Source organism: Barbus barbus, assembly GCF_936440315.1.
Source record: "Barbus barbus genome assembly, chromosome: 5".
NCBI classification, from domain to species: Eukaryota; Metazoa; Chordata; class Actinopteri; order Cypriniformes; family Cyprinidae; genus Barbus; species Barbus barbus.
Window position 1 is genome coordinate 36,289,222 of NC_136733.1, and position 16,987 is coordinate 36,306,208.

The 16,987-nt window shown below is 36.7% G+C and overlaps 2 protein-coding genes across 4 annotated transcripts in view; one reads left to right on the top strand and one right to left on the bottom strand.

The window, feature by feature from the left end:
- The window catches only part of LOC306869969 (CCN family member 1-like), a 1,026,947-nt gene extending 1,010,393 nt beyond the window's left edge, over nucleotides 1-16,554 (top strand). Inside the window, exons 2-7 of one of the 2 annotated variants that reach the window (XM_079416956.1) lie at nucleotides 7,457-7,521; nucleotides 11,204-11,334; nucleotides 12,810-13,023; nucleotides 13,678-14,025; nucleotides 14,246-14,448; nucleotides 15,467-16,554. In XM_079416956.1, coding sequence (XP_079273082.1) covers nucleotides 11,320-11,334; nucleotides 12,810-13,023; nucleotides 13,678-14,025; nucleotides 14,246-14,448; nucleotides 15,467-15,778 — 1,092 coding nt within the window. In that variant the 5' untranslated portion in view covers nucleotides 7,457-7,521; nucleotides 11,204-11,319 and the 3' untranslated portion in view covers nucleotides 15,779-16,554. Of the gene's footprint in view, nucleotides 1-7,456; nucleotides 7,522-11,203; nucleotides 11,335-11,755; nucleotides 12,064-12,809; nucleotides 13,024-13,677; nucleotides 14,026-14,245; nucleotides 14,449-15,466 lie in introns of those variants that run through there. The other variant, XM_079416955.1, reaches the window with a different exon arrangement.
- Nucleotides 34-2,092, bottom strand: LOC306869909 (DNA polymerase epsilon subunit 3-like). Of its 2 annotated transcripts, XM_079416843.1 has the most exons (5): nucleotides 1,826-2,092; nucleotides 1,553-1,633; nucleotides 1,336-1,421; nucleotides 1,132-1,250; nucleotides 38-1,034 (listed from the first exon to the last, which is right to left on the bottom strand). In XM_079416843.1, the coding sequence occupies exons 2-5, from the start codon at nucleotides 1,616-1,618 to the stop codon at nucleotides 871-873; spliced, it is 435 nt and encodes a 144-aa protein (XP_079272969.1). In that variant the 5' UTR covers nucleotides 1,619-1,633; nucleotides 1,826-2,092; the 3' UTR covers nucleotides 38-870. The 2 variants fall into 2 exon arrangements, with proteins under 2 accessions (XP_079272968.1, XP_079272969.1); XM_079416842.1 differs by having other exon boundaries at nucleotides 34-1,034; nucleotides 1,553-1,957.
- Nucleotides 16,555-16,987: the final 433 nt, after the last annotated feature.

Consider the following 16,987-nt stretch of genomic DNA (forward strand, 5'->3'; position numbering starts at 1 on the left):
TTTTTTTTTTTTTTTTTTTTTTTTTTTTTTTCTCAGCGGTTGTCAAACGGGGCTTAATTAAGATGCTAGAAAACACATACCAAGATGTAAACTTAATTTTTTTTTCCCTTAAAGTCAGATTTATATAATCACATTTTAACAAACTCGCAATTTCTGTTTAAGTTTATAAATAAGCAGCATTGTCAATGATAGCAAAGATACCAGCAGACACATCTAAGATATGAGGGACCTTTTGAGTCAAAGTACTTCATTGGTTATATGAGTGGACTATTACTGTATTTAGGGAGTACCATATTTTGGTGCTACAAACTAATTCAACTGAAGATACTTTTTTTTTTTTTGGCAGTAAAACTCAATGACAAAAAGCCTTTTAAAATTACAATTTATTTGAAAAAAATAACCAACATGTACTCAAATATTCCCAAGTTATACAAAGACTAAGTACAAAAGTCTGACTCTTAAAACGGGGAGGGGGATAAACTGGCATAGTACGTGTTTCACAACAGCAGAAACTGTTTACAAAATGCTTGAGTACTTCAAGCTGCTCACCTTTTCTTCATCCTAAATCATTAACAAGCGTCACATTTTTCCCATTTCTTGACTCCAGTAAATTTGTTTAAAACTGGGTATCACTTATGTATAACTGGTTATAGTGAATTTGAGGTGACTGCATTTTACACTGTATTCAAAGGACATCTCTGCAGTAAAGTTGCAACAATTGTTTTTGTACAGTTGCTCAATTTCATAAAGTGAAACCTTTGTATTCAGTACCATAGGCTTGTATTTGTCCCACTATTCATGTGGAAACTATTATTTGCCATGGTTGATGGAAACCAGGACGGACTGAACAAATATAAAAATCCTGCTTGCTCAGTTTTCCTCTTCCTCTCCTTCATTCTCTCCCTCCTGCTCATCCATGTGCTCTTCTTCCTCTTCATCTTTACTCTTGTCATTCTCATCTGTGCTGTTCTTCTCCTTGTCCTTACGTTTTTGCTCAGATGCCTCCTTCTTGCCTTTTTGACCTTTCTTGTAAGCTACAACAAACCAGTTACACACATTAAATATCAGATGCTTTTAAAAGTTCATACATCCCTGGGCCTGAAGTCTTTGGTTTGATAATATAGCATTTACCTTCAAGTGCTTCCCGCAAAGGTTGCAAGAAACGCTCAAACTCCATCTCCTCCATAGCTGACATCACATCTCCAGCGTTGAGTGTCTTCCTTTTTGCTTTCATAGCAAAATTGTTTGCACTGGTGTTAACAAAACAGTGGGGGTTACACTTGGGTGGGTTGCCAGAGTACAGCTTCTCGTAACGAAACAAAACGTCTGACTAACCAAGATGTTGCATAGAGAACGAAAACACTGGCTGCTTGAGATATCGCTCTTCTTGCCTCCTTGGAGACGTTAACTCCGTCTGGCAACTAAACACGAAGACAGGTTGACTGCATACTAATAAACACAATGTGACTGAAAAAGACAATTTACTTGACACTTTAATTTCTATGGTTAAAGTGCTATATCTTATCTAAGTTAGCTGTGTGATGACACTTACTGCCTCCTTTATAATCCGCGTGATGACAGCATTGGGAAGATTGAGGTCCTCTGGTCTCTCGGCCATTACGCTGAATACACACTTAAAAGAGATGCAACACGACGGTGTAATGTATTTTGTTTTATATTAACCGAATAGTGTTGATTAACATGCGTCAAACTGAACAACCGCGAAAACTTTGTGTTAGCTTAGCCGTCTAACTTATCTGAGGGTGAACTCACACCAATTACAATCTAAAACGATTTAAGCGCGTTAAATAACGAATTTCGTTACCTTAAATATGCGTTAGATGAAATATCCGCAAACCAATTCCCTACAAAACAAGCGAATACGGACAAAAGCTAATGTGCTTCAGTGCTCTGCAGCCCGCTTGATCACCCATGCGTTAACCTTTGACCTCTCACTGCTCTGCCCCGCCCACCAGTAGCCAATTATGACGTCAATTTGTAGTTTTGTTTTAAGTGGAGGCCAATTCTGTTTCAGTGCTTGATTTCAGTCTTGTGGCACCATTCAGACAGCAATTTTATATATCTGCATCTCAGATGGTGTGAAGAATAAACTCAGAATGGACCTCTCTTTTGTTTTTCTTTACAATTCTCCCCTCTTGCTCATTTTATTAAGTCCACATTAATAATGTGTTTATTTTAATCTTAGTGCTTAGTGAGCATCAACTGCTCAATTTACACGGAATGTATATTGTAATAATTTCATGGTCTTGCAAGTGCAGCTGTTAATGTTCTCAGATCATCTCCATTTATAGCATATGCTTCAAATGTTTGAGATTATGGTGGGAATGAATGTGAAACATCGCCAGAAGCAAATAATGGGGGGTGAAAAAAAATACTATTTCAAAAGCATCACATTTTCCTGATTTGCCTTAAGTATCAGTCTAATCTATATAGCCTATTTATTTTCTTAAAAGTGGAAAACCGTTTGGCTATATATGATTAATGGTTGCTTTATGGAATAAAATGGATTTATAAATAAATAAATTAGTAGCATACGTTTCTTGTCTCCATGTGTGGTCCAACTGAATTAGTAGTTAAGGATTTATAAAGAATAGCATGTAGATTTTTCCATAATGAACAGAGCCATAAAAGTGAACTGCTGGTGCCACATTAAAGTGTGATAAAGCCACGCCCACCAGCCTGGTGGGCGTGGCTTTATCACACTTTAATGTTTGCCATATAATTGTGTCAACCTCAATTGTGGTAAATGGCAAAGACTTTCCATGACATTTCCCCCCCACTTTCTTTGATTCTCATCAAATGTGTTGAGGTTAGCGTCACATATTATCTCATAAAGCAATTAACATCTAACACCATGTTGTCTTTTTATAGAGGTTGGTAAAGTTTCATTCTTTTTCTTCACCCTCTGGTAATATTGTCATTCAAATGCTCACATTTTAAATGACATCTTTAGCTCTGAATATGACTTGGCATGGCTGCAGTTTACAATACTAGCTTGTGAACTAAGAGTATGTTTGGAGTTATGATTAATTAGCATAAACCAGACTTAATAACAGGCCATCTAACAAATGGGATCACATTTAACAATGTTATTCTGAGTCTTTAATGAGGTCAAAGTTTAGTCTTCTATATACCACAAATCATATATTTGAATTTTCCACGATATGGAAAGAGAGCATAATAGCTCTTTATCAATGGGAAATCGTTAGATAAACACTAACATTCCTACACATCTGTACAATAACATTTAGGACTGATATATGTGGAAAAATGTGGAAGTGATTTTGGTATCATGGCGGTAGTGTATGACAGCAGCACCAGGTGTCACTAATAATACTAATAATGCTTCTCTCGCGTATAATTAACACCATGTCTATTGTAGGAATACTTGTTAATTAGCAAAAAAATAAATTTTTCGGCTTATAGGCCTTCGGTGTAGGATTCCCATCAAATTCAACAGGAAAATGCTGGTTGTCAATAACTTTGATTAAAAACACAATAATTAAAGCAGTCACCGTCTCACCTCCAAAGCAACAGTCTTCTTCATTTTGAGTTTCTAAACAAAACAGCAGCAAAAATTACAATTTTAAAAAATGCATATTAATCAACTGTTAACTCTTTAGATTTCCATATTATTTCTATTAAATATTTACATGTATATAGCTGTTACTCAATCTTCAGATAATGATGCAGTTTCAGATAATGATAAATGTTTCTCAGCTATTCAGCATCAATTTTTAACTTAACTGTAAAGTGTTTTTATTTTTTTTTTAGTGAGATAGTTAAGGAACAAGAGACTAAAGCATTGTTTTTATAAAGCGTGATGTGTAATTGTTGCCGTTGCTTTTAATCATGACTTCATTTAAGAATCTTTAGGAGTTTCCTGAAATAAATTACTAAATTAAATCCATTTTACTATCTGGATTCCACAATAAAATCCATTGTCCCACAAATTCAGATGACTAATACAACAGGGAAGTGTATAGGCTCGGTCAGATTTTAGACTGCAAGACTGTTGTTTTAATTAAATGGAAATTTCCAACAAGTATATATATATGTACATGTTTGAAATAAATGTTGATGACAAGTTTAGTTGAGCTAAACTTGGCCAATCATGTACCAAACTCCTCAAACATTTTCTTGAAAAGTGTGTTTCCATGAGTTCAGAGAATGTGTTGGTCCGAGTTCAGCCAATATGTTACAACCAATATTTGTAAGAATTTCAACCTTCCACCATAAAGGCCATCACTTATTATGACTATAACGCCAAGTCACGTGCTTCCACAGGTCACAGTTCCTAAGGAAGGATAGGGAGTCTGAGTTCCCCAGTCTCATTAATTTCCTTTCAAGGTTCAACCAAGAAAGTTTGAACAGAAACAGGAAAGCCAACGACCAGCCCACTCCAATAGATGTTCTCAGGAAAGGCCACAACCAAAAGAACACATAAATATTGCCGTCGTTGTCTGAACATTTGCCTGCTTCTGCTTTAAGACAGACAGGCCTCTCTCTCAGGAGGTCACCCAAAGGCTTATGTTGATGGAAATTTGCATTGGAATATATCTTATATTTACAATAATGAACTAAGTGAAGAGATTGCAGTGGTTTAATTTTATGTCCATTGGCTGCAGATAATACAAATTTTCCTCAGTTTCAACACTGAACAATTTACTTTCATATATCAGTATGATATCTGTACTTTGCATCTTCATACAGGTAAAATAATGCATTCAAACATCTCATAAATCTGTGTACCTCTAGTACTTTCAGGAATGGACATGCGAACTTGTCAAAAATTATTTGTATTATATATTTGTAGTTGTAATGTTTTGCATAACTAAAATGCTTGACTTACCGTTTGTTTGCTTTTTCTCTGCCAGCTGTTTCCATTTTATTTTCTCAGTTCTTTAGTTGACAAAGAAAACAGCATAAAACATTTCACTTGATCACCACAGTTGCTTTCTTTGAGTCTGTAATCAATCAAAATACATGACAACTCTATCCATGGAGTATTTTTTAAATATCATAAACATATCATTTGTGTTTTCTTTATTATATTACGAAAATCTGCTTTCTTTCATGCATCCTGAGTCACCGTTTCCATGTGGGAAAAAGCGTTTTCGTGAGTGGAAACAGTCTTTTTGTGAATCTAATTTGACCTTTTGTATACTTTTATACAAACTGTAAATAGCATAAAAGAGACAACTGCTTGCGTGAAGCAGTCTGTAGACAAGTAAGAAATGAACGGCACTTATCGTGGCCTAATAAAATGAATAAAAGACTTATGGGAGACTGCTAAAATCACAAGTATATGATTGGCACTAGCAAACTAAATCTATCGTCTTTGCATGTGTCAATCCAAAACGATTACCATACTGGCCGGCACAAATAACTGAGTGTTCTATTAAGGACTAATTTCTATTAATTACATCGATTGACCCAGGTTTTTTGCAAGATAAAAACTGTTATGCAGTCTGAGTTTCTCGCTGTCATAAGAACATATTTTAGCTTCCAAGAGCAGAACCAAAACATTGGCTGCAAGTTGCCATCGACAGTTACCTCAGCCTCGGCTCTAATCCTCATCTTCAGCTCTATTACACCTCATATCTACTGCACACCTGCAGATCTTGTCTTTCACAGAAGACAGTTGTGTTGTTGAAGGTTTGGGCAGTGGAGGAGGGTGGTTCTGCTCTCCCTACAGCTGTCAACACCTCCATTTTGAAGGAACTCAAGCTGAATGAATAACAGGCTCACGTGAGTGATGAGAAGCGAATGTCTGAATGAACCTCATTGAAACACACCGGTGGAGAACACCACCTTCACCTGTTTGAACTTCTGACCTATTTATGAGGTTAAGGGGCCACATGCTGCAATGCAAGGGACAGACAACTCCATGCTCAAGCCAGCAAAGACACAGCTGATACACATTATGCGCTTATGAATATGCAGGAAATATCTTGAACAAACAAAGAAGATTTTGATGTTCATATCCAAAGGGCATTTACTATACACAGGCCATTGGTAAGGAGTCATGTTTGGCAAGGAAGCAACGCAACTCACTCTATAGCTCACATGACAATGCCAACACGGCAGCAGATGTATTACAATACACATGCATGCTTGATAATACTTTATTCATACACAGGCATTATTTTATGATGTTCATAAAGTTCGTAAATGTAGAGCCTACACAGACAGTATGCAATGTAACATGCAGTGGATGAGTAGACAAAGGCCTCAGGAAAGGAAAGCAAACTCTGCCCATAAGTTATGCTTAGATTATGCAAAGATTACTTTCACATGGTCTGCAAGATATGTGGGGAGTGCAGGTTCAGATAAAAATATACTTTACAGTAGATCTAAATTAGCAAAGAGTTTTTTTTCCCAGGCATCATTTGCACAGACTTCGTATTTTATATCTTAGCCTAATGTTATTGTAAATTAAACACACACACACACACACACACACACACACACACACACGCATGTTGGTTTTTGTGGTTTATGGGGACTCTCCATAGGCGTAATGGTTTTTATACTGAACAAACTGTGTGCTATTGCCCTACACCAACCCTACACCTAAACTTAGTCCTCACAGGAGACTTTCTGCATTTTTAGATTTTCAAAAAAACACCATTTAGTATGTTTTTTAAGCCTTTGAATTACGGGGACATAGGCAGTGTCCTCATAAACCCCCTTCATATTGTAATACCTCTGTCATACCCATGTCATTATACACATTTGTGTCCTCATAAACCACATAAACACGCACACGCACACACACACACACACACACACACACTCTCTCTCTCACAACATTCAAATCACCTCAGCCACAGATGCTGCATTCACTGCTTCCAACATTTTTTCTTGCTGTTATGCCCCCAGTTTGCAAAATAACTAATTTCCCACTCATAATTATGACTTTGGGGTGTTCTTCGTGTGCAATCAAATTGTAAATACAATCTTTCTGACAGGCTGTCTTCAAGTGCATGTGGGAAAACTTGTACCCCGAGTTGGGCATTCATTATCACAAAACACATTCAGGAAGCAAGACAAAACAATTATATTGTGACCAATAAATCCAAACAACTACATCTGAATTTAAAATTATGAAAATTATTCATTTATATCACTTATTGAGCATATGGTATCAAAAGTATCTAAATGTTTTTGTTAAAGCAAACCTTGAAAGTGATGAACCCTTTACCATTTACTAGAGACGTGGTTTCTGCTCACTTATTTCTCCATCCACCTTATTTTTTTATTTGATTTAATGTAGTAATTTAAATAGTTTGTTCTGCTGCTTGATACTGCAAACTGGTGATTCTTATCATTTTATTTTAATGCATTGTCTCAATTATAAAACACTGTTTTGTAGTGCAAACAATTTGACTGTTTACTGCACTTTGTGATTCTTGTTGTTATTTCCCTACAGAGGCTAATAACGCCGAAGTCCCGCACATTCACAGAAAACAGCTTACATCCATGTTGCAAAATAAGGTGGCTATAAATATTGATATGTTGTATTCATTGTCTATAGAGCAGTGTTTCTGTCATGTTTCAAATTGACACAGCCCTTCCAATGGCACAGCTCGGCAACTCGTATGTATTTAAAAGTCAAATTCCCATTTGTATATCTGACTTTGCTTGGTCATTCATGTGTTTGAAATTTTCCAACTCCACCTGAAGGGAACATTGAAAGGACCATACCACTCATCCAGGTAACTGAAAGCGGTGCTACTTTCCTGTCCCTCGTATCACACCACAGACTCGCTTTCTCACATTTCATACAAATGCAACTGGAGCCATCTTTTGTCACATGCTGCATCTGAATATGCCTACTTCCATACTATATAATATGCAAAAAGAGTACACCAAAATAGTAATTTGTCTGAAAACAGCAGGCAACAAAAGTGCATGGATGTCATACTACTTCCGCCAAGATTCTGGAGAATTAAATGGACACTACCAGGAGAGGAGCTGTGAATGGCAGTTGAAGTGACACAACTGTGACAGTTACAACATTGCACAAATGCAATATGAATTTCAAACATCTCATATTCATACTACAAAAACCTCATTTTTTATGGTTGTGAAGTAAGGTTCAAACCAAATGACTACTAGACAGTATATGACTGAACGCAGCTAGTTACCAACTGTAGTGACAATTACTTCAGATATCTTCAGTTTCATATACCATATCTTATATACCAACTTATTAAGACTACTCAAGGCAGCTTGACTCCAGAAGTGTACCATGGCTCAAAAATGATTCCGATCAATGTGGCAGTTTTGAAATGAAATGAAGGATTCTGAACAGACGTCGTTTGAGGAATGTCTTTTTGCACAGCACTGGCAGTGGAAAAAGTTAGGATGCTCTGTACACATTGGGCACAGGGCTCATCAGAAGCAAACAAACAGAGGTGGCTCTCTGATGATGCATGAGCCAGTCAGAGAGCGCCCGGCACTGGATACAGACCAACAGTGTAGGGTCAGATGTAACCTGAACTTCTCTATCCATCACAAGCTGGTTACCGCATGTACACAGTCAATCTCGTATGTACATTTACTCGACGAACTGACCTTCACTCTCTGGAAATTGAAGGAATCTCTAAATATCCAGACAAGAATGTGCACACACAAACACATTCACGTACGCAAACACAAAGGGTTGTTTGAGTTCCTGTTGAGTCTACGCCTTCTAGACCTAACATAGCTACTGTAACCTTTGCAAAATTCTCAACTGCAAAAATAATTCAAATCCAACTCTCTTTTTTTTGTTTCTCCCCAGTGTGATTTACGAACGTTGAGCATACTTAAGCGAGTCGTCAAATCCTGCAAACAGTTCCATGAATAACCCTAAGGTATCCTTGGTATCTGCTAGATGTGTTTCACATCATATTTCATGCCAGTATTTTGAACGCTTTCAGTTTTTTTGACTCATCAACGGGTGAACCGTCTGTTTGATTATGTTGACCTGAAAGTGGCATATTTCAGCTGCCCTCTGAACAATATCATAAAAGAGATGTTGTTGATACAAGGTGAGTTTGTGTTGAAAAACGGATATAGAGGGGAAAGATACATATTTAGGGAGTTAATATTGCCACATGTGGCTTAATTTTTTCCATCTCTGGTGTGTTTAGGGGATTATTTCCAGGAACATTTAAAGATGTTGTTGCATTAAACAGCAAAGCTAAACAGCTCCCAGCAGTTTCCCTCTCACACACTTACCAGCTGCAACTCTTAGTCATTTACTGAGTGGAAATTTCATGCTTGATCTAAGCGTCAGGATGTGCAACAACAATCTCACGAAAGAATCTCAGGGTCACATTTTATATTTATTTAAAAGAAAAACTCTACTATTGGAACACTTTGATTTGAATTTGATGAACTCATTTACCCCCCTCAAAATTCTCTTGATTACTGAATAATATATACATTTTATTGTATTTATATATCATGGTAACATTTAATGTACTGTCTTTGTTTAAGAATTAGTTGATTTGTATTACAAAAAAAATGCAAAACAATTATTTACAGTATTTTTACAGTCATTTGTATGACTTTATAACAAGATTCCTCAAAAATGGTTTTAGTTTCAGCAGATTGCTTTGCAGACTCTGTGTGGCACGTCTAAGTGTTGCCATGGCATTCGCTTATTAGTTTGTTCAATCTTTATTGCTTTTTTACTTCTATTTTTAGGCAAGACTTTTATTATTCTATCCCCAGGCAGACAGACGAATATATACACACTGATTTCCCACTGTGCAGTTTTGACATGCTTCTCTTGCTTAATGTGCAGAGCTGCTGATCCATCACTTGACTGTTTTCATAGCGATGCACTGTAGATGTTCCAGACATCAACAAACATATGTTTATATCTTTATTTTTCCTTCTTTTAGTTTTCAGGATGGCCATCTGTTTTGTCAGACAAATACTCAAACTCATACATATAATTAGAAGTATGTGTAGGAACAAGGGTCAATTAAGGTATCCTAAGATATTGCGTAATATGGGACATCCAAGATTTGATGTGTTCTAGTTCCTAATTGTTTTGTCATGTCATTGTGGTTTCATTTGTTGGTCTGAAGTATTGTGCTGACCATTTAAAACAGTAAATTGCATGATTTACTATTATTTTCACCCTATAAAATTATAATTTTATGGTAGTATGTGAGTATTACTTATTCTTTTGGTAAAGCGCTTTGGTAACACTATAGTATAGGGACCAATTCTCACTATTAAGTTGCTTAGCATGCCTGTTATTAACATATTGGCTGTTTATTAGTACTTATAAAGCACATAATGAGCATGACCATATTCTACATCCCTAATCCTACCCAATACCTAAACTTATAACAACTAGTATATTAATAAGCACCAAATTAATAGTTTATTGTGCCAAAAGTTGTAGTTAATGGTTTGTTAATGCAAGAATTGGACCTTAAAATAAAGATGCGCTTTATTATGACTTGCGTTGGACCCAAAAATAAGGCACAGAGAAAAAAAAATATTAACCACAAAACAGATGACACTGTGGTGGAAATGTTCATGACGTTCAGAAAAAATACTTTTGTGATGCATACATGCACAGATTAAAGACAAGTTAAATAAACTAATAACAGTGCAAAAGTTTGACTCACCCTCATGTTATTCCCAACTTGTCTGACTTTGATGAACACAAAAGCAGATATTCTGAAGAAGCTTTAAACTGTTAATGTCCATAAAAGCCTGACTTTAACTGTATGGACAAAAACAAAACACTGTTTAAGAATATCTTTTGTGTATCACGAAGGTGTGTAAATGATGCCAAGAATTTGTTTTAGTATGATCTCTTCAAGAGAAGAAAGTGACCTGGAATTTAATGCACACACTAACAGAACTATTATGTTATCCTAACTAAGAGTCACCTGTTTGGTGTCTCCTTGAACTTGTTCAAATTCCTGCCATATGACTCTATTATCAGTCATTACAGTCATTTGCTGCATATGCTGTGACTCATCTCCATCAGACTTCAGCCCTAACCCTGTAGAGCGCTTCATCAGGGGAATGTCATTCCAGCTGCTCTTCTGACACGTTTGTCAAAGGAATGAATGAATAGCTCCACACAGTGACATTTCCACACCACTTACTCTGTCATACATATGATTTCCCTCTCTTTCTTTCCTTCTCTCTCACTCAGATTTTGTGAGTGAATGCAGTACGTCACTGAATGGACTGGCAGCTATGTGCCATGTGTGTGTGATGTCTCGACTGTCGCTGCGGTGAGAGCGAGTGCCGTCTGACAAACTGTCTGTGATGTCTGCAGGGGAGGTGAGAGGGATTGCTCAGTGTGTGTGTGTGTGTCACTGGGCTCTCCTCTGACCAAAATGTGCAAGACTACCTTTCCTGTATTTCACAACAACCCATACTAATTCCTGTAATCAGACACAAACACCTTTCAATATTTCTAGCAGTTTCTCCAGCTCTAGTTTTAATTTGCTGTCTATCTAATGTGTGTTCGAGAAGGTAAAAGAAGATAATAATAGAAGTATATCTAAAGATGTTTGTTCTCACTATTAATTCATAATAAAAGAGACAAGGAAAAAGCAGAAAGGAAAATAAACTTTATATCTTTTTCTTTCTATGTCTAAAGTGACCTGTCAAATCTCTATCTCTCTCTCTGTGTGTGTGTGTGATGTCAGAGGGGGCTGTGCACAGCTGTCTATAAAAGTAGCAGTTTCTAAGGGAATCTAGTGAGAGCAGAGCTTTACAGTTTTATGCATTTACCAATTTCCAAACAGAGGAGAGAGAGAGAAAAGCTTCAAGAGAAAGGGGCGAATGTGGATTGCCAACCAGCCAAATTCTTTTTGAACAGACAGACGCAGAGGGGCTGTAAATCAGAAGGCACTTTTTGAACATCTGAAACACTACTTTGTAACTCATTCAAACAGAGCACCAACTGAAAAATTTTGGATGAAACTTACTATGTCCCCTCTAAGGAGCATACTAAGGCAAGGACATTTCATCACACTGGTGCTGCTGTCATGGGCCACTGTAGAGGTGAGTGTTTGTGCTCTGTTTGATGGTTTGAACTTCAATGCATTCAGGTAGACTTTATTATAATTTTAAATAAATGTAGCAAACTACATAACCATTTAGGGGACATTAAAAAGTTTTACTGCTCTTCTGTAATCTATGATTTGAGACTTTTATTGATCAATAATTTGAATAAGGTCATACTGTTATAATATGCACAGGTATAAAGTAGTAAAACAAACACACACCTTTTGAGGAGCAAGTTAAAGGAGTAGACTAAATAAAGAAAAAATATATATATAACTGCACACTCCCTTAAGCACTGTTTATTTATTACCCTAATAAACAAACAGTGCTTAAGTGAGTGTGCAGTTATATTTTTTCTACATAAAAATGTCAGTTTTTGGTTGCAGATAAAACCTTTATATTAAGCATTTATTACAGCATTTTTGTACAGGGAGTGATGGGGCACTGAATCCACTTTTTTGCCTTATTTGTGTCAGGTTTTGGCTCACAGAGCTAGTACTATTCTTGTATGTGGTATAATATAAAGGCAGAGTGAATTTATAATGACTTTATAGTGGCTAAGGAGGTTACTGCACTAAATCATCTGCTTTATTGCAAAACGAGGGCATTTTTTTTTTTATATTTTTTAAGTGAAAGCAACTTATTATCTCTTGATTTATGGGATGGAAGAAAGAAAAATGTCTCATATAGGCTAGTGTATTTCAATGATCAGCCCTTACTTGTTTCCTTCTGTGCTTTCTCAGGCACAGAGAGGCTGTCCACTGAAATGCTCTTGTCCTTCCTCGGCCCCCTCGTGTCCTCCTGGTATCAGTTCGGTTCTGGATTCATGTGGGTGCTGTCGGGTCTGCGCCAGGCAGTTTAACGAAGACTGCAGCCCTGCCGAGCCCTGCGACCACATCAGAGGACTGCGCTGCTACCTGAAGGCCGATGGAGACCCTAACAGAGGCTTGTGTAGAGGTAAGAAGAATAAAGATATTTGTGACACTGGACCACAAAACCAGGCATAAGTAAGCACGGGTATATTTGTAGCAATAGACAAAAATACATTGTATGGGTCAAAATTGTTGATTTTTCTTTTATGCCATAAATCATAAGGATATTAAGTAAATATCATGTTCCATGAAGATATTTCGTAAATGTCCTACTTTAAATAGGCCTATATCAACACTTAATTAGTCATTTTGATTAGTAATATGCATTCCTAAGAACTTCATTTGGACAACTTTAAAGGCGATTTTCTCCATTTTTATTTTTTTTGCACCCTCAGATTCCAGATATCCAAATAGTTATATCTCGACTTGGCCAAATATTGCCCTATCCTAACAAACCATATATCAATGGAAAGCTTATTTATTCAGATGATCTCAATTTCAAAAAATTGACCCTTATGACTGGTTTTGTGGTCCATATTTAGCCAGTGCTGTTATTGTTAAAACTAAACTATTAAAAATTGCTTTAGCTCACTGAAATAAGATGTAAATATTAGATAAAAAAAACATTTCTAAAAAGGTCTAAAGTGATTTACTGGACTTAGCCTGTTTAATCTGGTCTAATATTTATTATTCATGGCACTCATGCTAATCAAGCAATATTACTGTTAATTCTGTCTAGCTGAGGCTCAGGGTCGCCCATGTGAGCTGGATGGACGAGTCTATCAGCACGGCGAGGACTTTCAGCCAACTTGTGAGCATCAGTGCACGTGTGTTGATGGAGTAGTCGGCTGCGTCCCACTGTGCCCACACCACATCTCTCTACCCGACTGGCGCTGTTCCCGCCGCCGCCTCACCAAACTGCCCGGTCGCTGCTGCCAGGAGTGGGTGTGCGATGATGACAACCGCATCGCTGAAGTGGAGCCGTTGCCTGACGCACATCCACAAAAGCACACAGACCTAACAGGCAACGAGTTACTTGTAGCTCCATCTACTTCTTGGGACAGCAGTGCAGCAGCCCCTTATCAAGGTAGATTAATAACACTGGCATTAAAATGTAATGTAGCCTACAGAAAAAAAACTGATTAAGAAACAAATTACATAATACATTTCTAATAAAAAATTATGTGCATTGTTTTCCGACTTTTGCGCACTGAAAAAAAATAATCGTGGTTATAAACACTGGCTATTTTTAAACGGATCTGTTATGGAATTACAAGCTTATTCACAATATTCTTTTTTTTTCTTAGAGTGGATTTCATCCTCTAAGTCCCACCCCATCCTTCCAGCCACCTGCTTACTGCAGGTCACTGATTGGTCCCCGTGCTCAGCCACCTGTGGAATGGGCGTGTCCAGCCGTGTAACCAATAGTAATCCTGAGTGTCGGCTCTTCAGTGAAACTAGGCTCTGTCAGATACGAGAGTGTGGCGTCAACTCTGCACCATCACTGAAGGTAAGTGGTGTCTGTAGCCACATATAGGCCCGGTTTCAAAGACAGGGCTTAGACTAAGCTAGGATTAGATCATAGTTCAATTAAGACATTTAAGCAATTTTTATAAACGTGCTTAGAAAAAAACATTACTGGTGTGCATCTTGAGACAAAACAAAGGCACTGATATATTTTAAGATCAGTCAGTGCAAGTCTATTTCAGTTGAAACAGCTCAGACTTGCATTTTAGTCTAGGACTAGTCTTAAGCCTTGTCTGTGAAACCGGGGGTTAATGTTTAAAAAAAAATATATATAATTAAATGTAACATTATAAAATAATAAAAAATATATAGTAGTAGTAATTTTCAAAATATTTTCAGCTTTGTAATAGGCTATAATAGTTAAGCATTATAAAATATAATATTTAAACAATATAAAATTACACAATATATATATATATATATATATATATATATACGTATATATATACAATTTCATTTATTTTTATAACTAAATAGTATTATAACTAAAACTATTACAATTTGTTTTAGCTAAATAAATATGACACAATATATAAATATTAGATGAAAAACTGAATTAAATACGTTTAGGCTGAAGTACTAAAATGACTATAAAATGAAATAAAATGACAACTACATGTAACACATTTATTAAAACTTAAACTAAAATAAAGTAAAAACTGTAAATATAAAATTAAAAGCTAATTCAAATTATTAATAAGTACTATAATAACACAAATACACTAAAATAACAGACATAATATTTGTGTCTTTGTAAACTTTTAAATGTGTATACTTGTAAAATCGAATCTTTATCTGTGAATATCATAAAGAATATAAATGTAAAATTTAAACAGTATAATTTTTAAACAATATAAAATGATCAAAAGAAACGCTTGCGTATCATCTGCTTAGATTTGTATCATTTTGATATTTTCATTTTGATGTTTGATCAACAGCTTCTGTTCTGTTATTGAAGTAGATTTCCCTCTCTCTTTCTTCACTGTTCATTCTTCACTCAGAAAGGAAAGAAGTGTCAGAGAACCACAAGATCACCGAAACCTGTGCAGATGGTATTTGCAGGATGCTTCACTGCTCGCCGCTACCGGCCTCATTCATGTGGATCCTGCTCAGACGGTCGCTTCTGTGTTCCCTCTGTGACACGTACAATCCCTCTGCACTTTCATTGTCCCGAGCCAGAACGAGACGACTTTACCCGTGACATTATGTGGATACAGCGCTGCAGCTGCAGTCAAAGAAACAGCAGGCAGGGCCTGTCATCACAAGTAGAGTTCTTCAATCTGCCAAATGATATACACACATACACACACTGACGTTAGCTCAAGAGCACATTCAAAAGCATTTTCTCACTTTTCTACCTACTGTACCAGATTTTCTGTGGAAATATTTTAGCGAGTCTCAGGCCGGCAGGGATTGTAGGTGAGGGGAGTGAATGTACAGCGCTCTCTCCACCCTCAATACCACGACTGAGGTGCCCTTGAGCAAGGCACCGAACCCCCAACTGCTCCCCGGGCGCCGCAGCATTGGCTGCCCACTGCTCCGGGTGTGTGTTCACGGTGTGTGTGTGTTCACTGCTGTGTGTGTGTGCACGTTGGATGGGCATGAATTCAGAGTATGGGTCACCATACTTGGCTGTACGTTACTTCACTTTTACTTAATACAACAGCAGTATCAATATAGCAATAATATGTATCAAGCTTAGAAACAGGTTTGTCATTGCTGTTTTATCAGGTATGCTGTAGCGACACTGGGCATAAATTAGGACTGTAAAGCAGTTGTTTGAGGTAAAACATACCATAGTGTAATCCATACCATAATATAGCACACACACACACACACATACTAATAATTCAATATTCATGCCCTTTTGTTGTATTCATAAAAAAACTGATTCACTGTATATAGTGTAAATATGTATTAATCCCACTGTACATATATGATATTTTGTTTATTTCTATTGTATCATATTTAACAGACTTAAATTCTTGTGAAGTGTCATATTCAAACCTCAATTTTTTGAGGTGAATGGCAAATATGGAGCAAAATTATTACAATAGTTTCATTTTGTAAATAAAATGTATTACAATCTATGTTCTGGCTTTGTGTTCTTTGTGTATGATATTGACAAAAAGAGAATAGAATAGAATAATATCATTAATCATAAAAAAGATGTGTCTTCTGAGTTACAAAACATTCACCGATACCTCCATTAGAGCACACAACATGGCCAGGTCAATTTTCTAAATGACTTTGGTGTTGCCACTGTTATATTTCCCTCTGCTTTATCTCTGTCTCTCACTTCCTCACAGACATCTGACATGACAGGGGAACAGGAAATGTCTGAATGTGTAGAGAATGTGCATGGCAGGTGTAAATATGTGATGATGGCTGTACAATCCACAGAACGTTTGAGCCACACACACTGTCATCCCTGACTTTGATTAGTCAGCACATGTTTTGTCTGTATGCACCGCTTATGACAGAATCTATTAACTACACACAGTCACTGTCTTCCATTGGTA

Coding starts and splice junctions, on each gene's coding strand:
- LOC306869909 (XM_079416842.1), bottom strand. CDS start 1,618: ATGGCCGAGAGACCAGAGGACCTCAATCTTCCCAATGCTGTCATCACG. Junction 1,422..1,552: donor CGCGGATTATAAAGGAGGCA/GTAAGTGTCATC, acceptor CTTCGTGTTTAG/TTGCCAGACGGAGTTAACGT. Junction 1,251..1,335: donor GTTCTCTATGCAACATCTTG/GTTAGTCAGACG, acceptor TGTTAACACCAG/TGCAAACAATTTTGCTATGA.